The sequence below is a fragment of the Eleutherodactylus coqui genome, chromosome 2 (genome assembly GCF_035609145.1).
Source record: "Eleutherodactylus coqui strain aEleCoq1 chromosome 2, aEleCoq1.hap1, whole genome shotgun sequence".
Lineage (NCBI taxonomy): Eukaryota > Metazoa > Chordata > Amphibia > Anura > Eleutherodactylidae > Eleutherodactylus > Eleutherodactylus coqui.
In genome coordinates, this window is record NC_089838.1 from 16,337,820 (window position 1) to 16,360,424 (window position 22,605).

A 22,605-nucleotide genomic window follows, 5' to 3' on the forward strand; every position below is an offset into this window, starting at 1 on the left:
AGGTGAACGTGTGATTTGACAAAACTCTTGAAAACTTGTCTTAAATCCTATCCAATCGAAATTCCATGGTGTAAAGTAGATTTACAAGCAACAATTAGAACGATCACTAGCCAGCCTCCTCACAGCTCGATTGCCTCCATATCTGTCCTATAGCTCCTGCTGTCTGCAGTGCTCTCGGCTGCATCTTATCCGTGCTTTTCTACCACCTCCAACTTCCTGAGCACATCACGGCGTAAAAGTGGTGTGGCTGGGTCTGATGTATGCATGACCATGATGGCACTCGAGTGCAGGAGGAGCAGGCAGGAGGATCTGTTTCTGGTAGGGAGAGTGAGAATTGTGTGGCTATGAATAGCCACACAGTCTTCTCAATGATCAGGCACATCTCTTTATGAGCACTCTGCCCAGTCATTAAGCAAGCAGTCAGTAGTGTCTGGGGCTGCCGAGATCTCCTTAATTTAGATTATAAGATGCAAGGACTTTTTAGCAAGACGTTAATAGAAGTTAATCAATAAATAATATGTACTCTGAAACAAAACTTGTGCAAAACACAAGCTATGTCACCAGAAAACTAAATTCATGGTTTTCGGAATACAACTATAAAAAAGTGAAGAAATTCATTGTGTCTAAGAAATTGATGTTTGTTTAAGGGTGGATTCAGACTACCGTATATGGGCTCGGTTTTCACACCAAGCCGATATATGGTGTCCTCATCTGCAGGGGGGGGGGGGAGGATGGAAGAGCCAGGAGCAGGAACTGAGCTCCCACCCCCTCTCTGCCTCCTCTTCGCCCCTCTGCACTATTTGCAATGAAAGGAGGCGGGGCAGGGCTAAGTTTTTAGAATTAGCCCTGCCCCCATCCCGCCTCTCCCCATTGCAAATAGTGCAGAGGGGCAGAGAGGAGGCAGAGAGGGGGCGGGAGCTCAGAGCACTGCTCCTGGCTCTTCCAGGCTCCCCCCCCCCCCCTCAGAGATAGACGACGTATATCGCCTGGGCGTGAAAACCGAGCCGATATACGTTCGTCTGAATCCAGCCTGAGGATCAGCAAACATTCAGAGCACTGCAGCTAATCTTTTATCTCTGATCACTATATACAGTACACATATATGTAGTATATACACTCTTTGTCAGGAAAAAAAATCAAGCACCTAGAAGAAGTTGTTGCAAAACTCGGCGTGCAGTTCCATCTCAGGCAGATATGCCCTTAAATTGGTTCCAGACCTATAAAAGACTCTCAGAGGCTACTTTTTCCACTTGTATACAGCTTATTGGCCACTAGACATGCTTCTATGATGAAATTGAAGAAATTTTACTGAGTTATTAGAAATTAAGAGGGGGCGCACTATTGGAATTCGAGAAGCTGGATGATCATATCGATGCATTGCCCAACATCTGGGTCATTCTGATCAGACTGTTCGGAGGTGTTGGGTTCAGTGGATGTGTAAGGGCACACATAGAAGATGACCAGGCTTCAGGATGCCCTCGACATACCAGTTCTAGAGAAGATCATATAATCATCCAACAAGTACGAGCAGCTACAAATGTCCGCAATCCAGAGACAGATGGCACCATTGTTACAGGCCCCTGTGTCTATTGTAATCATTTCCAGGTGCTTGGCTGAAGGACATTTGTCATGAATGATGAACCTGGTCTACTAAGGAGTGCAACTGGGTTGTCTTCAGCAACGAATCCAGGACATCCTGCAGCTACATGTGTTACCGCTCATGGCAGGGCTTCCAACAGGATAATATTCGGCCGCACACAATAAAGGTTTCACAGGAATGCCTCCACAACATTGCCACACTTATGGAGCCTGCCCGGTTGCCACATTTATTGCCAGTAGAACATGGGTTCAACCATGTGGGATGCCAACTTCAACAGCCTGCAAGTTTGGACAGTCTATAGGCTCACTGTCAGCAGATATGGACTATTTTGCATCAGGACCTGTATGACTTCATGCCCACCTGTATGAACATCTTGCATCGAAGCTACAGGCGGCCCAACAGGCTGCTAGAGGTCCTTTTAATAGTTCAGTTTTTTGCAATAAATTATCTTTTTGCTCCGATATCTAATCCCTTATATCAACGTTACAATCACACATAAAGTTTCAGTCGATTCTGACAACTCCTCTTAGGTGCTTGATTTTTTTTTTTTACAACTATATGTTTATGTTACAAATTTACATTTCTGATGTAACAATGGATCATTAAAGAGCAGACTAGAGATGAGCGAGTATACTCGCTAAGGGCAATTGCTCGATCGAGCATCGCCCTTAGCGAGTACCTGCCCGCTTGGGAGCAAAGATTCGGCTGCCGGCGGAGGGGGAGAGCGGGGAGGAACGTAGGGAAGATCTCTCTCTCCCTCTCCCCCCCGCTCCCACCTGCTTACTGCCGCAACTCACCTGTCGCCCGCGCCGACACCCGAACCTTTGCTTCCGAGCGGGCAGGTACTCGCTAAGGGCAATCACTCGATCGAGCATCGCCCTTAGCGAGTACCTGCCCGCTTGGGAGCAAAGATTCGGCTGCCGGCGGAGGGGGAGAGCGGGGAGGAACGTAGGGAAGATCTCTCTCTCCCTCTCCCCCCCGCTCCCACCTGCTCACTGCCGCAACTCACCTGTCGCCCGCGCCGGCACCCGAACCTTTGCTTCCGAGCGGGCAGGTACTCGCTAAGGGCAATCACTCGATCGAGCATCGCCCTTAGCGAGTACCTGCCCGCTTGGGAGCAAAGATTCGGCTGCCGGCGGAGGGGGAGAGCGGGGAGGAACGTAGGGGAGATCTCTCTCTCCCTCTCTCCCCCCCCCGCTCCCACCTGCTCACTGCCGCAACTCACCTGTCGCCCGCGCCGGCACCCGAACCTTTGCTTCCGAGCGGGCAGGTACTCGCTAAGGACAATGCTCGATCGAGTAATTGTCCTTATCGAGTATACTCGCTCATCTGTAGTTACAAATTTACATTTCTGATGTAACATCGGATCCGTTAAAGAGCAGACCCCAGAAATTATATTTTGAATCAAAGAAGGATTCCTTTTAACTGTTTTCACATTAACTTGTAATGAACTGTTTTGCAAATGAATTCCTCATTGAGGAGACCTAGCTGAACCATGGTTGCAAAGGTAAGGAAAAGATGATCCAGTACATGGAATAAAATACCAAAATTTTTTTTTTAGAATACGATTAAAAACAATAATGGTGGTAAACATACCGGGCACAGCGGGTGAGCTTAGGGTTTTCATTCCACCGTTATCGTTTTTAAGCATATTCTAATATGTTGGATTTTAATCCTCGGACTGCAACATCCTTTTCTCTACTACCTTCTGAAACATCAAATCAATTAATCAATTACATTTTTCAATGGTAAGCATGTTACTCCATACGGCGTTTAAAGGGGTTATCTCCCAACAGAAACTTTTGTGGTAATCAGTGGGTCTATCTTGTCTAAATCCATGTAATCAGCTGACTTCTGGACAGATCTCCCCTTCAGAGAATGTAGCATTCCATGCAGACATTCCAATTAACGACTGGCCAGGCAATGTATACATTTGCTGGGTCCTCATAATAGGAACTATAGATGAGCGAGTATTGCTTTTTGTGAGTACCTGTCCGCTCGTCTCAAAAGATTCGGGTGCCGGCGGGGGGCGAGGAGCGGTGGGGAAGAGCAGTTAGGAATGGGGGGAGATCTCTCTCTCCCTTTCTCCCCCAGCTCCCCCCTGCTTACTCCCGCAACTCACCACTCACCCCCACCGGCACCCGAATCTTTTGAGACGAGCGGGCAGGTATTTGCAAAAGGCAATACTTGCTCGAGTAATTTGCCTTAGCGAGTACGCTCGCTCATCTCTAATAGGAACTAGAGACGAGCAAGCATACTCGCTAAGGACAATTACTCGAGCGAGCATTGTCCTTAGCGAGTACCTGCCTGCTCGGAAGAAAAGATTCGGGTGCCGGCAGGCGGGGGGGGGGGGGGGGGAGGGGGTGGCGAGACGGAAGGGAGATCTCTCTCTCCCTCTCTCCCCCCGCTCTCACCTGCTCACTCCCGCAACTCACCGCTCACCTGAATCTTTTCTTCTGAGCGGGCAGGTACTCGCTAAGGACAATACTCGCTCGAGTAATTGTCCTTAGCGAGTATGCTCGCTCATCTCTAATAGGAACCCTTCTTACACTGAGACTTTTCGTTCTGGCCTGTAGAAGAGGGCAGTCCTGAGCTGGATGCCCCATCAGGACTTCTATTTAATGTTTTTATCCTACATTAACTCTTACATGCCAAAGTATTCAGTGCTAAACCTACAATGTACTTTATCCTGCAGTATTACTAATATGAATTACCATAAAGTGCACTCTGTTGTATGTCTATGCACCAAGTCGGAATACCAAGAATTGCTGTAAGTTATTTCCTAACCATGGATACTCCACATTGTGTAACTGTAGATTTGTCCCATGTGAGACTGGAATTCGAGAAAAAAGGCATTTACGTATGTTTTGTATTTGAAATGAAGTAAACTATATTTGCGTAAGAAACCTTATTAATCCTGGAGCCATTGGAGATGTTGTTACTGCAGCGTTTAATCTGCTTTTGTGAATTTTCCTGACAATGTGAAATCGATGTGCACTATTTTGCACCGGCTTTTGATACTGTTAAATATACATAAATGGAAAGTGATCTTAATGTTCTATGTTTCACTGTTAATATCTATAAACGTAAACTGTGGCTTAAAAAGGTTTTCAAAATACCAGTGATGCTTGGCTAAAATGACCAAAGGGTAGTAAAAATCTGAATTCTATTCTACACAGTCAATTTCCAAATGAGTCTATTTATGCAACCAGCATTTACCCCCCCCCCCATTTATCCATATGATCCCATATCCATACTGTTAACAAGAAAATTGTAATCTCTGCCCTTTTCTGACTTTAGCCTATATGCACTCTAACATATCAGGGATATTAGTTTTTAGCTAGTAAGACAATGGTATGTTATTGTGGAAACTGCCTTTGTGATAAAACTGCTTTTATGACAAAATTCACAATATTGTATATAATATAAAGTATTTTGTTTGTTACAAATGAAAGTCTATGAAATAAACTTTGTTCAAACTGTATTTTGTCTGTTTAGACTCTTGAAAAGGTTTTTTTTAAGCTAGAATAGAACCCTTGGCCATTTAAAAAAAAAAAAAATCTAATTAATGATTAGTCTGCAGTAGGCCAGAGTCACAGGAGAGTATTTGAATTGCGTATTACTCGAGCAATGTACTTAGTACATTGAATGGTCACATATATTGATGTTTGCTGTGATACTCACACCAGCATTTTTTCATTGCATATCATAAGCAAGTGAAAAAGAACGCAGCAGGTTCTATTTTATCGCCTATTACGAGCAATAGAGCCCTATCGTTCTTTATGGGTGCATACAAAACACTGTACATAAGCAATTACATTGAGTATATGCAACGACACTAAGCAACAAAGCGGGACGATTACCCTTTGCAATCCAATTTTGGATTCAGGGTTTCCTAGGGGGCTTTCTCTTTCTGCCATTATAAAATGGCGCCATCTGCTGGCTAGAGCCAGTACTGCAGTGTGTGACATGCTGGAGAGGCCCCTGACAACAGAGCGGCCAGTAATATATAGTAAGAATACCCTGCCGGACGTCTTTCGACATCGGAGCTGTACAGCCTTCAATCAGCATGCCTTCAGACGTCAGACAGTGGATTGGAAAGGGTTAAAAAAAAAAAAGACCGAAGCATGTGCTTGATAGTGTGCATGAGATACGCTGTCATGCGCAGGCAAAAATCGTTGCCATACGCGGGTCAATGCGCAGTGTTACATACATGCCGTTTCATTATATGCTTGTGTGCGCCTGTTCTTAGTGCTTGCGGAAGTTGGTTGTTGCACGGTATTGGGCAAACGTTTTAGGCAAGTGTGGAAAAAATGCTGTAAAGTAAGATTGCTTTAAAAAATAGAAGTGCTGTTAGTTTGTTTTTGTCAGTTCACAAAAAGCAAAGTTAATGGACAAAAGAGAAATCTAAGTCCGATCCATGTTTGGTGTGACCGCGCTTAGCCTCAAAAAGCCTCAATTCTAGTTACACCTGCACAAACTCAGGGATTTCGTAGGATTATAGTTCGGTGTATTTACTTATTATAACAAAAAAAGTGGTGATAATCATTTTTTTCATCTGTAGTTTGAAGCACGGCCATTGAAACAGAAACAGCTGTGTTAGTAGGCTTAAAACGCTGTTACAAAGATGAAGGTTGTGGAAGACCGTTTAATGTCACAGCTCATACACCATGGCAAGACTGAGCACAGCAACCAGACACAAAGTAGTTACTTCATCAGCAAGATCCCTCCCATGAAAATATTTCATAGCAGTTTTAAGATAACACGGTTCAAGATTAGAGATGAGCGAGCACCAAAATGCTCGGGTGCTCGTTACTCGGGACGAAATTATCACGATGCTCGAGGGTTGGTTTCGAGTAACGAACCCCATTGAAGTCAATGGGCGACTCGAGCATTTTTGTATATCGCCGATGCTCGCTAAGGTTTCCATTTGTGAAAATCTGGGCAATCCAAGAAAGTGATGGGAACGACACAGCAACGGATAGGGCAGGCGAGGGGCTACATGTTGGGCTGCATCTCAAGTTCACAGGTCCCACTATTAAGCCACAATAGCGGCAAGAGTGCCCCCCCCCTCCCAACAACTTTTACTTCTGAAAAGCCCTCATTAGTAATGCATACCTTAGCTAAGCACCACACTACCTCCAACAAAGAAAAATCACTGCCTGCATGACACTCTCCGCTGCCACTTCTCCTGGGTTACATGCTGCCCAAACCCCCCCCCCCCCCCCCGCGCACGACCCAGTGTCCACAGCGCACACCAAATTGTCCCTGCGCAGCCTTCAGCTGCCCTCATGCCACGCAACACTCATGTCTATTTATAAGTGCGTCTGCCATGAGGAGGAACCGCAGGCACACACTGCAGAGGGTTGGCACGGCTAGGCAGCGGCCCTCTTTAAAAGGGGCGGGGCGATAGCCCACAATGCTGTACAGAAGCAATGAGAAATATAATCCTGTGCCACCGCCATCAGGAGCTGCACACGTGGGCATAGCAATGGGGAACCTATGTGCCACACACTATTCATTCTGTCAAGGTGTCTGCATGCCCCAGTCAGAGCGCGGTTTTTTATAAATAGTCACAGGCAGGTACAACTCCGCAATGGGAATTCTGTGTGCACCCACAGCATGGGTGGCTCCCTGGAACCCACCGGCTATACATAAATGTATCCCATTGCAGTGCCCATCACAGCTGAAGTAACGTCCGATTAAATGCAGGTGGGCTTCGGCCCACACTGCATGCCCCAGTCAGACTGGGGTTCTTTAGAAGTAGACACATGCAGTTACAACTCCCTGTGGACCCACAGCATGGGTGGCTCCCTGGAACCCACCGGCGGTACATAAATATATCCCATTGCAGTGCCCAGCACAGCTGATGTAACGTCAGCTTTAATGCAGGTGGGCAAAAAATTAATTGGATTACACTGTAGGCAAGGGCCCCAAAAAATTGGTGTACCAACAGTACTAATGTACGTCAGAAAAATTGCCCATGCCCAACCAAGAGGGCAGGTGAAACCCATTAATCGCTTTGGTTAATGTGGCTTAATTTGTAACTAGGCCTGGAGGCAGCCCAGTTAAAATAAAAATTGGTTCAGGTGAAAGTTTCAACGCTTTAATGAGCATTGAAACGTATAAAAATTGTTTACAAAAATTATATGACTGAGCCTTGTGGGCCTAACAAAAATTGCCTGTTCGGCGTGATTACGTCAGATTTCAGGAGGAGGAGCAGGAGGAGGAGGATGAATATTATACACAGATTGATGAAGCTAAAAGGTCCACGTTTTTGATGGTGATAGAGAACAATGCTTCCATCCGCGGGTGCAGCCTACATATTGTTTAGGTATCGCTGCTGTCCGCTGGTGGAGAAGAGAAGTCTGGGGAAATCCAGGCTTTGTTTATCTTGATGAGTGTAAGCCTGTCGGGACTGTCGGTTGACAGGCGGGTACGCTTATCTGTGATGATTCCCCGAGCCGCACTAAACACCCTCTCTGACAAGACGCTAGCCGCAGGACAAGCAAGCACCTCCAGGGCATACAGCGCGAGTTCAGGCCACGTGTCCAGCTTCGACACCCAGTAGTTGTAGGGGGCAGAGGCGTCACGGAGGACGGTCATGCGATTGGCTACGTACTCCCTCACCATCCTTTTACAGTGCTCCCGCCGACTCAGCCTTGACTGGGGAGCGGTGACACAGTCTTGCTGGGGAGCCGGAAATCTGTCAAAGGCCTTAGAGAGTGTTCCCCTGCCTGTGCTGTACATGCTGCCTGATCTCTGCGCCTCTCCTGCTACCTGGCCCTCGGAACTGCGCCTTCGGCCACTAGCGCTGTCGGATGGGAATTTTACCATCAGTTTGTCCACCAGGGTCCTGTGGTATAGCATCACTCTCGAACCCCTTTCCTCTTCGGGTATGAGAGTGGAAAGGTTCTCCTTATACCGTGGGTCGAGCAGTGTGTACACCCAGTAATCCGTAGTGGCCAGAATGCGTGTAACGCGAGGGTCACGAGAAAGGCATCCTAACATGAAGTCAGCCATGTGTGCCAGGGTACCTGTACGCAACACATGGCTGTCCTCACTAGGAAAATCACTTTCAGGATCCTCCTCCTCCTCCTCCTCCTCCTCAGGCCATACACGCTGAAAGGATGACAGGCAAGCAGCATGGGTACCCTCAGCATTGGGCCAAGCTGTCTCTTCCCCCTCCTCCTCCTCCTCCTCCTCCTCCTCAACGCGCTGAGATATAGACAGGAGGGTGCGCTGACTATTCAGCGACATACTGTCTTCCCCCGCCTCTGTTTCCGAGCGCAAAGCGTCTGCCTTTATGCTTTGCAGGGAACTTCTCAAGAGGCATAGCAGAGGAATGGTGACGCTAATGATTGCAGCATCGCTGCTCACCATCTGAGTGTCTGCCAACCAGATGTCTGCCAACCAGGCCCACTCTTCTGTAAAGAATTGAGGAGGCTGACTCCCACTGCGCCGCCCATGTTGGAGTTGGCATTCCACTATAGCTCTACGCTGCTCATAGAGCCTGGCCAACATGTGGAGCGTAGAGTTCCACCGTGTGGGCACGTCGCACAGCAGTCGGTGCACTGGCAGATGAAACCGATGTTGCAGGGTGGCAGCGTCCGTGTGGGACTTGCGGAAATGTGCGCAGAGCCGGCACACCTTTCCGAGCAGGTCTGACAAGCATGGGTAGCTTTTCAGAAAGCGCTGAACCACCAAATTAAAGACGTGGGTCAGGCATGGCACGTGCGTGAGGCTGCCGAGCTGCCGAGTCGCCACCAGGTTACGGCTGTTGTCACACACGACCATGCCCGGTTGGAGGCGCAAGGCAGCGGTCGGTCTGCTCTGTCAGACCCTGCAGCAGTTCGTGGGCCATGTGCCTCTTCTCTCCTAAGCTGAGTAGTTTCAGCACGGCCTGCTGACGCTTGCCCACCGCTGTGCTGCCACGCCGCGCGACACCGACTGCTGGCGACGTGCTGCTGCTGACACATCTTGATTGCGAGACAGAGGTTGCGTAGGAGGAGGAGGGTGGTTTAGTGGAGGAAGCATACACCACCGCAGATACCACCACCGAGCTGGGGCCCGCAATTCGGGGGGTGGGTAGGACGTGAGCAGTCCCAGGCTCTGACTCTGTCCCAGCCTCCACTAAATTCACCCAATGTGCCGTCAGGGAGATATAGTGGCCCTGCCCGCCTGTGCTTGTCCACGTGTCCGTTCTTAAGTGGACCTTGCCAGTAACCGCGTTGGTGAGTGCGCGTACAATGTTGCGGGAGACGTGGTCGTGCAGGGCTGGGATGGCACATCGGGAAAAGTAGTGGCGATTGGGAACTGAGTAGCGCGGGGCCGCCGCTGCCATCATATCTTTGAAAGCCTCCGTTTCCACAACCCTATACGGCAGCATCTCCAGGCTGATAAATTTGGCTATGTGCACGTTTATCGCTTGAGCGTGCGGGTGCGTGGCGGCGTACTTGCGCTTGCGCTCCAACACTTGCGCTAGCGATGGCTGTACGGTGCGCTGAGAGACATTGGTGGATGGGGCCGAGCACAGCGGAGGTGAGGGTGTGGGTGCAGGCCAGGAGACGGTAGTGCCTGTGTCCTGAGAGGGGGGGTTGGATCTCAGTGGCAGGTTGGGGCACAGGGGGAGAGGCAGTGGTGCAAACCGGAGGCGGTGAACGGCCTTCGTCCCACCTTGTGGGGTGCTTGGCCATCATATGTCTGCGCATGCTGGTGGTGGTGAGGCTGGTGGTGGTGGCTCCCCGGCTGATCTTGGCGCGATAAAGGTTGCACACCACTGTTCGTCGGTCGTCTGCATTCTCAGTGAAAAACTGCCAGACCTTTGAGCACCTTGGCCTCTGCAGAGTGGCATGGCGCGAGGGGGCGCTTTGGGAAACAGTTGGTGGATTATTCGGTCTGGCCCTGCCTCTACCCCTGGCCACCGCACTGCCTCTTCCAACCTGCCCTGCTGCTGCACTTGCCTCCCCCTCTGAAGACCTGTCCTCAGTAGGCGTAGCAAACCAGGTGGGGTCAGTCACCTCATCGTCCTGCTGCTCTTCCTCCGAATCTTCTGTGCGCTCCTCCCTCGTACTTACTCCAATTACTACTACCTGAGTGATAGACAACTGTGTCTCATCGTCATCGTCCTCCTCACCCACTGAAAGCTCTTGAGACAGTTGCCGGAAGTCCCCAGCCTCATCCCCCGGACCCCGGGAACTTTCCAAAGGTTGAGCATTGGTCACGACAAACTCCTCCAGTGGGAGAGGATGCGGAACCATTGCTGCCCATTCTGGGCAGGGGCCCGAGAACAGTTCCTGGGAGTCTGCCTGCTCCTCAGAATGTGTCATTGTAATGGAGTGAGGAGGCTGGGAGGAAGGAGGAGCAGCAGCCAGAGGAGTCAGAGTTGCAGCAGTGGACGGCGCAGAATTCTGGGTGGTCGATAGATTGCTGGATGCACTTTCTGCCATCCACGACAGGACCTGCTCACACTGCTCATTTTCTAATAAAGGTCTACCGCGTGGACCCATTAATTGTGAGATGAATGTGGGGACGCCAGAAACGTGCCTCTCTCCTAATCCCGCAACAGTCGGCTGCGATACACATGGATCAGGAGCTCGGCCTGTGCCCACACCCTGACTTGGGCCTCCGCGTCCACGTCCTCTAGGCCTACCCCTACCCCTCAGCATGCTGTATTACCAGTAGTGCAGAAACAGAACGCTGTAATTAAATGTGCCGCTTATTGGCCTGTGGTTGGAGGCTGACTTCCCTTACGGAACGCACAGCAGAGCCAGGAAACAGTTTTGCGCACACCTGTAGTGAGACGTAGGTGCGTATGACTGAGCTAGTGGAATTCACAGCGCAGAAGCAGTCAAGTGGCCAAAGGCCAGTAGTAGGCCTTAATTATTTTGCTTCTATTTTTTAAAAATGCTGAGCTGATACAGCAGACAGATACTGTAGGCAGCGTATAATATTATGTATACTGTTTCCCTCTGGTGGGATGACAGCGCTGATGTAACAGAGACAGCAGATCCAGGAAACAATTTTGCGCAAGCCTGCTGTAACGGTTAGCTGCGTATTAATTAGGACTACTACCCCCAGCAGATAGATACTGTAGGCAGCGTATAATATTATGTATACTCTTTCCCTCTGGCGGGATGACGGCGATCATGTAACAGAGACAGCAGATCCAGGAAACAATTTTGCGCAAGCCTGCTGTAACGCTTAGCTGCGTATTAATTAGGACTACTACCCCCAGCAGATAGATACTGTAGGCAGCGTATAATATTATGTATACTCTTTCCCTCTGGCGGGATGACGGCGATCATGTAACAGAGACAGCAGATCCAGGAAACAATTTTGCGCAAGCCTGCTGTAACGCTTAGCTGCGTATTAATTAGGACTACTACCCCCAGCAGACACGCAGTAAACTGAAGACTGTCACAGGCAGCCCAAATATAGTATTTTTCCCCAATTTTTTGGAAAAAGCCCACTGCCTATATAGCCTGAATATCTCTTTCCCTGCCTCACCAGTACTGGCCCTATACTCTGTACAATGACTGCAGACTGCGGACGCAATGCTCTGCACGGCCGATATACAAAAAAAAAAAAATTGTGCAACACTGCTAAAAGCAGCCTCAACAGTACTGCACACGGTTAGATGTGGCCCTAAGAAGGACCGTTGGGGTTCTTGAAGCCTAAAATCACTCCTAACACTCTCCCTATAGCAGCTCCAGCATCAGCAGCACTTTCCCTGATCTCTGTCAGAATGCATCTGTGGCGAGCCGTGGGAGGGGCCGATTTATATACTCGGGTGACACCTGATCTCCCCAGCCACTCACTGCAGGGGGGTGGTATAGGGCTTGAACATCGCAGGGGGAAGTTGTAATGCCTTCCCTGTCTTTCTATTGGCCAGAAAAGCGCGCTAACGTCTCAGAGATGAAAGTGAAAGTAACCAGAACATCGCGTGGTACTCGTCTCTAGTAACGATCATCTCGAACACGCTAATACTCGAACGAGTATCAAGCTCGGACGAGTACGCTCGCTCATCTCTAATCAAGATCTTTTGAAGGGGCACAAATAAATGGCCAACATTGAGGACTGTAAACTTAGTGGTCGACCATGGTAACTTGGTGAAGCTTACTTCCTTTTGAAATCAGATGTCCAGCAATGAAGCATAGTGGAGAGCGGTACAATAATGAGTGTCTGCAGGCAACAATGAAGCATAGTGGAGAGCGGTACAATAATGAGTGTCTGCAGGCAACAATGAAGCATAGTGGAGAGCGGTACAATAATGACTGTCTGCAGGCAACAGTGAAGCATAGTGGAGAGCGGTACAATAATGAGTGTCTGCAGGCAACAGTGATGCATGGGGGAGATTCCTTGCAAGTTTGGGACTGCATTTCAGCAAATGGAGTTGAGGATTTGGTAAGGATTAATGGTGTCTTCAATGCTTAGAAATACAGGTAGATACTTATCCATCATGCAATACCATCAGAAAGAAGTCCGAATGTCTCTAATTTTTTTCCTGCAGCAGGACAACGACCCCAAACATAGAGCCAGTGTCATTAAGAACTATCTTCAGTGTAAAGAAAAGGTCCCGGAAATGAAGTTATGGCCCTGACAGAGCCCTGATCTCAACATTAAAGAGTCTGGGATTACATGAAGAGGCAGAAGGGTTTGAGGAAGCCGACATCCAGAGAAGATCTGTGGTTAGTTCTCAAGGAAGTTTGGAGCAACCTCCCCGTCGAATTCCTTCAAAAATCCTGTGCAAGTGTAACTAAAAGAATTGCTGCTGTTTTGATGGCAAGGGGCGGTCACACCAAATATTGATTTGATTTAGATTTCTCTTTCATTCATTCAATTTGCATTGTGTTAATTGAGAAAAATGAACTTTTAACACTTCTACTTTTGTAAGGATTCTTACTTTGCAGCATTTTTTCCACACTTTGCCTAAAATAGTTTCCACAGTACTGTATTAAAACATAACAATGCAAATCGTTGTATAGCACAGTTTAGGGCCACCAGGTGCAAGAGATGATTTTTATGTGAAGATGACAAGCAATAGAAATGGATTGAATGTGAGTATAAAGCCTCATTCAGACGAGCATGTTTTTTTGTGCGCCTATGTGTGCGAAAAAATGTGCTCCTCGCTTCTGTGGAAAACACACGAATGGGCAAAAGTTTGCGCATGAAACTTTGCCCTTCACTGGAGCAGCTGCTCCACGAAGGTCCCTTCGTGGGACACTGTGACAGTACTGTCGCAGTGTTCAGTGATGATGGGACTCTCCATGGGGATGAAAGAATCCCCTGCAACAGCTGTCACAGCAGTGGCAGAGGACCGCAATGCTATCCCATTGCTTTCAATGGGGCCAATGCTGCTGCCACCCCATTGAAAGCAATGGGATGAAGGCAACCCCCGCAGGGATTTTTGGGGACCCCTAGCTGCTGAAAATTTTTAAAAAAATCTTAACTGTCAGGGCTCTGACTGGTCTTCTCCCTGACGACCCGGCACTGTTCTGTATCATTTTCTTCTGGCTGGGGATTTTAAAATCCCCACCTCCTGGAAGTGCTGCCTCTGATTTTTTTTTTCTGCAGCTACGGATGATTTTCAGGGTATGGCTTATGTCTCAAGCCCCCCCCCCCATTCCCCCTTGAAAATCATCGCTGCAGAGATTGCTTCATCCCATTGCTTTCCATGGGGTGGGAGCAGCACCGGCCCCATGGAAGGCAATGGGGATAGCATTGTACTTCTCTACCACAACTGTCACAGCTGTGGCAGGGGATTCCTTCATCCCCTTGGGGAGTCCCATCACCACTGAACACTTTGCTGTCACAGTGTTCAGTGATGAGGAGACTTCCCGTGGGGATTAACGGAATTTCCATTAACTACTGCTCCCATAGGAGCCCATGTCCTATCATTTTTTAGGTGCGGCTGTTTTGCGCTTTAAATTCTGCGCACATGACCGCTTCTATAAGAACCCATTGGTTCTTTTAGAAGCGTGCATTATGCGTGCGCAAAAAAACCGCTTGACTGAATGAGGCCTAAGGCTTCATTAACATTGAGCTAAGAACCCCTTTTCTCTGGATTATGTCCCAGGGCTCCATCTGTAAGTCTGCAAGTTTTAGTTTCCATTTTTGCAGGTTTCCATTCAATTTCAGCATATTGGGCAGACAGAATAGTAGAGCAAACTGCAGACCAATGGTATGTGAATGTAGCGATCACTGGCACAGCAGCGCTGTGTGCTTACCTCAACTCCTCCACCTCCCGACTCCAGCCTGGGACTTCTGAGAAGATCCCTATCTTCTCTCAGTTTAAATCCTCAGGAGCTCCAGAAACAGGAGGTATCATTGCTGCCATGCTGTGTCAGTCCTTGTAACGGCAAGCTTTTATGAGGGAAGGCCTGGGCAGCCTTAAATGTCTCAGGAGGGACTGGATTAGTGGTTAGCTTTTCAATGTGGATTCTGCTAAGTGAACATGCCTTTATGTCTGTCTTCTTGCTACTGGATCCACTTCTTGTAGCTACATAAATGTATAGTGTAAGCAGGCCAGGTTGTTGGAGGCTGTCGGATATTCTGGAGGTCGTCAGATATTCTGGAGGTTAGGACAGAAGTGGTTCAATATAGACCTCTATTTACTAGACACAGCAATCACAATCATGAACTTGCCAAGTGGCCTGTTGAGGTACTGCAGTGTTCAAGTCATGCCACAGATCTTCAATTGACATTTAAAGGGTTTACCCAACCTTAGGATAGACCAGCAGTGCACCATCACCAATCAGATACTGATTGGTATCTGATTGGTGATGGGCTACTACCAATCACCTGATTGAAGGGGCCGCGGTGCTTCTATGAGCGCTTAAGCCCCTGTGATGTTTACATCTGATGATGGTTGTGCACAGATGCAGTATTATCATTAGCGGCTGTTCCGACTCCCACAAATCATCCCTTTAAAGACATCTAAATGGTTCCCCTTAGGCCCCTGCAGTGTAGCTTCAGCCGTATGTTTAGGATCATTGTCCTGCTGGAAGGTGAACCTCTATCCCACTCTCAAATATCTGGAAGATTAAAGGTGGTTTCCCTCAGAATTTTCTCGTCCTTCTGCCATCCATATTTTCTTCAATCCTAACCATTTTTTTTAGTTCCTACAGATGAAAAGCAACCCCACAGCATGATGGTCATCACTGTGGGAATGGTGTTCTTCAGGTGATTCCCATGATGACTAAAAAAGTGCAGTTTTAGTCCCATCTGATCATAGAACCTTCTTCCATGTGTTGGGGAGTTTGCCATATTCAGTTTGGCGAACTCCAAACATTTTCTTATGTTTTTCTTTAAACAATGGGTTGTTTCTGGCCACTCTTCCATGAAACTGCACTGTGTGGAATGTATGGCTGTCCTATGGACAGATCCTTTCATCTCCACTGTGGATATTTGGAGTTATTACTGGTGTCTTTGTTGAGTCTCCTCTCAATGCCCTCCTTGCCTGGTCTGTGAGTTTTAGTGTGTCTCTTGTCAGGTTTGTCCTATACTTGTCATTATGTTATAATAGATATAACGCTACTCCATGGGATGTTTAAAGCTTGGGATATTTTTATGTAACTCGGCCCTGATTTGTAATTCTCCACAACTTTTGTCTGACTTATTTTGCCCTCACAAACTCCTGGATCTTTCATTTTGATTTGCTACATCTTGATTGTACTATATTTAATTAATTATGTGACTTCTGAAGTTAATTTGTTGGACCCCACTTAATTTAGGGGATTCATAGCAAAAGAAAGTGAATACATGTACATCCAAAATGCTACAGCTTTTATTTACTTAAAGGGGTTGTCCCGCGCCGAAACGGTTTTTTTTTTTTTAACCCCCCCCCCCCCCGTTCGGCGCGAGACAACCCCGATGCAGGGGTTAAAAAAACAAACCGCTCAGCGCTTACCTGAATCCCGGCGGTCCGGCGTCTTCATACTTACCTGCTGAAGATGGCCGCCGGGGTCTGCTCCCTCCGTGGACCGCAGCTCTTCTGTGCGGTCCATTGCCGATTCCAGCCTCCTGATTGGCTGGAATCGGCACGTGACGGGGCGGAGCTACACGGAGTCGGCATTCTGCACGAGCGGCTCCATTGAAGAGAGCAGAAGACCTGGACTGCGCAAGCGCGGCTAATTTGGCCATCGGAGGGCAAAAATTAGTCGGCTCCATGGGAACGAGGACGCCAGCAACGGAGCAGGTAAGTATAAAACTTTTTATAACTTCTGTATGGCTCATAATTAATGCACAATGTACATTACAAAGTGCATTAATATGGCCATACAGAAGTGTATAGACCCACTTGCTGCCGCGGGACAACCCCTTTAAGATAGTTTATTCACAGCCGACCAGGAGCATTACCCCCCTCAGCACAATTCAGCATAATGCTCCCCATCCAGTAGGACCGCTCTCTGTTTATACATATCTGGCAGTGCTTGTTTTTTCTGTGCAAGTAATAACTCGAGCGAGCATTGCCCTTAGCAAGCACCTGCCCGCTCGAGAGAAAAGGTTTGGGTGCCGGCGCGGGGGAGCTGCGGTGAGTTGCGGCAGTCAGCAGGGGGTAGCAGCGGGGAGAGAGGGAGAGAGAGATCTCCCCTCCGTTCCCCCCGCTCTCCCCCGCAGCTCCCTGCCCGCCGCCGGCACCCGAATCTTTTCTCTCTAGCGGGCAGGTACTCACTAAGGGCAATGCTCGCTCATCACTAGTTACTTTTTCGATTCATGTAAATACACATGTATAGAACACGTCTCGAATACCCTAATACAAACAAATGGGGATTCAGCACTCTGTATTACGTGCGTAAAAATATATTTACACCTGTGTGAATGAGCCCTTATAATTCTCCTTCGTGCTGGCAAAAATATGAAGAACTGTCATCTTTTTTCCCCTAATACTTTCTGTGTGAGAAACCATCTTTTGGTGTCCTAGACATAGCGTCATTTTCTGCAGTTGTTTTTTGTGGACTTTTTAGTTATACACAGTTTTTTTTTTTGTTGTTTCCTACTTTACTTCCTATACAGGAGCCTGAGGGAAAATGCCTGAAAAAAATGGCACATAGAACATGCTGAAAGTTAAAAAAAAAAATTGAAACAAAAAAAAAATACCAGTAAGAAAAGACGTCACAAAAAACCCAGAATGTTTGTAGGGTTTTTCATATTTTACTATTGTCCTGCAGCCAACTTTTGCCCATGGTGTTCTACTGTAAAAAAACTGACCGAAATTTCCTGCAGCAAGAACAGGTACATGGCATATTCCAAAAATGGTCAGCGGTATTTTAGGGTCAGTGGCAATCACAACATGCTGTAGGTTTGGTAGAAAAGAAACATTAAGGCCCAGTGTCCACGGGCGGGTCGGATTCAGTGCAGGGAATCCAGCCCTGCCCTGCATACCTGTATTATTCCAGCGGAGGCATCCACGCGGGCCTCTCCACTTCCGGGTTCCCTGTACTGTGCATGGCCCAGATGAATCACCGTTGGACATGTGCAGTACAGTTTTTTTTTATTCTCCTGCTTTCCCACGGGATCCGCAGTCCGTCTGCAATGCCAGCTGTGGGTGTGCCGCGGATCAGACTGCTTACATTGACTTCAATTGAAGCCATCTCTGCGGCGACCACACAAAAATGGAGCATGCTGCGATTTGTTTTCCAGATTAAAAGGTCTGTAAAACAAATCCGCATGCTTTAATCGATTTGCGGACGTCTATGCTGTTCTATGGGGATTCCGCAAGTCACTGACAGGAGCAAGTAATCTGATTTGACAAGTTTGCAGTGCATCACATGGTCTGTGGTGGTGGTCAGGCAGCAGGAGAAATGGGTTGGCATTTCGCCTTTATAGGGAGGTAGTAGGCCAAAAGGGCTCTTCTTTTGGGAGCGTCATCAATGCTTCCTCAATAAAGTGCTGCCATTGCCAGATGCGAGCTTCCTAGACAGGGCGTTCTAGTTACCCTGCCTGTCTGTGAGACGATCGCTGAACCCCGATGCCCATCTATGACTGAACCCCGCTGTCCACTTATTACACCCTGAACCATACCTCGTATAAATTTTGTTCCAACGACTTTCTCCCAAATTCATAGTTACTGGGATCATATGGGGCGCAATATGCTATTGGAACATAAAGACATCATATATGAATGCCATTAACTAAAGGGTTAATGTAGGGATATTGGCTACCATTTGACCGTTGTTTGACATGCCTTTTGTCTGCACACATCCTATGAACTCTTCTAACTGTAAGTACGTAATACTTACTTTTCTCCCACCTATGACCCCATATTGATTTCTTATTAGCGCATACGCACTTTATTTATGCATCTTCTATTTATCGCTGTATGTAATATTGGGTATTCTTCCCAAAGCAAATAAAGTATTTGTTTTTAGAGGGGGGAATTCTTTTTTTCAGTGATATGTACTTTGTTGTGATGATTTAGAAAGATCGGAAACAGGAAAGATTTATGAAACTGTGTAAAATAAAAACTGTCTTAGTTGCCCATAACAACCAATCACACCCCAGCTTTTATTTTACCTCTGCAGAGTACAGAATTATAGCTGTGCTGTGATTGGTCGCTATGGGCAGACCATTTTCCTTTTAGACAGTTTAATAGTGTTTTATTTATCTTGCAGTAGTCGGTCCTGGTAGGGCTGCACCTAGATATTTCTGTATATTTAGCTAATATATATTTCTACATATCTAGGTGTAAGTGAATATACACTATATGGACAAAAGTATTTGGACACTGCATGTTTTGTCAGAAAAAGTGCTTTATTATTCTATTTGGTAACGTGTCGGCCCTCCTTTGCTTGTATTACACATCGAGGCATACTGTCCACAAGTTCTCTATAAGTCGGAGAAGACACTGTGGTGCAGATAGGCGTGGGCGGCGGTGTCGTACCCGTTGCTCCATTTCGTCCCCCAAGTGCTTGATCGGATGAATGAATAGTTATTACAAAATGAGCAGCTTTTTATTTTACCCATGCCCTTCCCAGCATGTCGTTCGACAAGCTCAGTATCGGCTGATTTTCTGCAGTGTTCAAATACTTTTGTCCATATAGTGGATAATTCACTTTTTCAGTTTCTCTCGTTGCCATAATTTCAGTAATTTTCACATTGACATGAAGGAATCTAAAAAGTCAGCTTGTATCTCAATAAGCCTAAAGGCCGAAGCTGCAGTTGGAGCCCTTAATTAACACACAGAGATACAATTTAGGAAGGCTGCAGTAGAAGTTAGAAATTAGTCACATGCAGTAGAATATAATTATCATATGATCCTTTACTGGTCCAAAGACATTAAGAAAACCAACATTTCAGATGGATCTATCTAAAATCTATTCTACCCAATCAACTCAATCCGTTTTCAGACTGGTTCAATTATAAGTATTTTATAACGTTTTAGGCCGGCTGCACACGACTGGGTCGGTTCCCGCATGCGGGATCCCACAACGGAATCCGACCCTGTGTCTGACACCGCGTACCTGTCATTGCTTTTTCCCTTCTGCACTGCAGATGGTCTGGATGGCTCATCATCGGAAAAGCACAGTATAGATTTTCCCATCTCGTTGCTAGGCGATGACGTGGGTCCCCGACCTTTCCATAATATTAATTGCTGAAGGGCCACGGCTCAGACAGCTTCCATTGACCCCAATGGAAGCTGTCCATACGGAGCCTGTACAGGAATAAAATAAGCGTTTTTACATAGCATGTTATTGATGGTATTTGCTGCGGAACCCGGGGGTGGGCGCCCGCCCCGGATTCTGCTATTCAAATACGGCCGAGTGCAGCCGTCCTTAAGCTTTCATTGACAGATATATCAATTCTAGGCAAACACTTGAAATTTACAGTGTTAATCCTTTTTTTTTTTTTTTTCAAAACTTCTTCAATTCACCCTGGCATGCTTAATACCAGCTTCTGGGCCAAATCCTGACTGATGGCAGCCCATTCTTGCCTAATCAATGCTTGGAGTTTATCACAATTTCTGTGTCTTTGCCCACCCACTTTATAAGTGCTGAACACAGGTTCTTTATGGGATTTAGATCTGGGGACCCAAAATGTCACTGTTTTGTTCACCATATCACTTAGTTATCATTTTTGTCTTGTGACATTGCGCTCCATCATGCGGGAGAAAGCATTGCACATCACCGAATTGCTCTTGGATCGTTAGAAGTTTGCTTTTGCGGGATGTTTAGATACAATTTTTTCATTCATGGTAGTATTCTTAGGTAAACTCCCACTCCCTCGGATGAAAAGCAACCCCATGCATGAATGGCCTCAGAAAGAGAAGGAAATCGCTATCATGAGTCCTGTGTCATGCCAACAGTAGGGCATCCTGAGACCATATGTGGGGTTGGTTTTCATCCAAGTTAATTGGCTCAATCACAATTTACCTAAGAATGCTCTGAGTATAATGTTTAGCTACCATGAATAAAGAATGGTCTCTGTTAGAGATGAGCGAATCTACTCGGTTCGGGTGTTTTTGAACTCGAGCACCGCTTTTTCCGAGTAACTCACTACTCGGACGAAAAGATTCGCGGGGCACTGGGGGTGAGCGGAGGGTTGCAGAGGGGAGTGGGGGATGGAGAGCTCCCCCCTGTTCCCCACTGCTACCCCCCTGCTCCACAACGCCGCCCCTCGGCGCCCCTCGAATCCTTTCGTCCGAGTAGTAAGTTACTCGGAAAAAGCGGTGCTCGAGTTCAAAAACACCCGAACCGAGGAGGTTCGCTCATCTCTAGTCTCTAAACCTCCTCCAAGAGCAACTCTTCCCAGCGGTCCAGGAGCAATTTGGTGATAAACAGTGCTTTTCCAGCCTGATGAAGCACCATGCTACAAGACAAAAGTGATAACTAAGTGGCTCGGTGAACAAAACATTGAAATTTTGGGTCCGTGGCTAGGAAACTCTTTAGATCTCCATCCCATTGGGAACCTGCTGGACCTTGTTACACAAGTGCAATAATAATCTCTCTTTTTATATGCCTAATTACATTACAGATAATAAAATATTTTTTTTCTTTCTTTTAGAAGAAAATTGTCTTGGGGATAAATCTGTTTTTTGTCGTTTGGAAGTGCTGGCTCGTTATTGCTCCATGCGTGGATATAGCAGACTGTGCTGTAAGGCCTGCAATTCATCTCAAAACTCAAGTCACAGTAATGTAAGAAATAATAGCATTGAAACCCTTCTACCGGCAAATCCAACCCTCACAAGCGTGCCACCTCCAATGTCACACACCCCTGCCTACAGTATACAGATATCTCCTAGGAATGTAAGTGACAATCTGCAAGACACCAACCGAGTAGATGTCCTCTACAAAAAGAATAGGCATGGCAATGAGGTCCCCCCTCCTAATCTCCTACCACGCAGAAGGCCCGTGTATGAAAAGACCAAAAACCAGAGGATTCAACAACTGATTGCAGAGAAATTACAAGAAGCCAAGAAGAAGCTGCATTAATGTCAAGAGCATTTGCTTTGAGCATGGAAGAAGATGGCACTACGTGACATTACCAGTTGCGGTCATTACTGCACATTGCAGGAAGTACTTTTGAAACTATCGACTGGCATTCCCTTTAAATATAGCAACAACCTACAGTGATCTGCAAGGGTTAATATTGTTTACAGATGCTTCCGGTGCTGTTTTTCTAATCACAAACAGTCTGTCGACATTTACTACTATGTTATTGTCACGTGTTCATGTACAAGTGTAAATCATATGTATTATTTGTAATAATATACAATTAGAATGTTTTGCAATAGAATCAGTCTATGTGCTGCTCTCATTTTCTCGTACTGGATTTATACAGTCACCATGAAAATATAATTTTCTAGCAATCATTTATATCAGGGTTTCCTAGGGGGCTTTCTCTTTCTGTCATTATACAATGGCGCCATCTGCTGGCTAGAGCCAGTACTGCTGTATGGGACATGCTGGAAAGGCCCCCGACAACAGAGTAGCCAGTAATATACAGTAAGAATACCCTGCCGGACGTCTTCCAACACCAGAACTGTACAGGTTTCAATCAGAATG

At 47.0% G+C, this 22,605-nt stretch overlaps 1 protein-coding gene across 1 annotated transcript in view; it reads left to right on the forward strand.

Annotated features, from left to right (window-relative positions):
* The window catches only part of LOC136611133 (A disintegrin and metalloproteinase with thrombospondin motifs 2-like), a 238,633-nt gene extending 216,297 nt beyond the window's left edge, over window positions 1–22,336 (forward strand). Inside the window, exon 22 of the mRNA XM_066590415.1 lies at window positions 21,605–22,336. Within this exon, the coding sequence (XP_066446512.1) occupies window positions 21,605–22,032 (428 nt within the window). The 3' untranslated portion in view covers window positions 22,033–22,336. The remainder of the gene's footprint in view (window positions 1–21,604) is intronic.
* The last annotated feature ends 269 nt before the right edge of the window (window positions 22,337–22,605 follow it).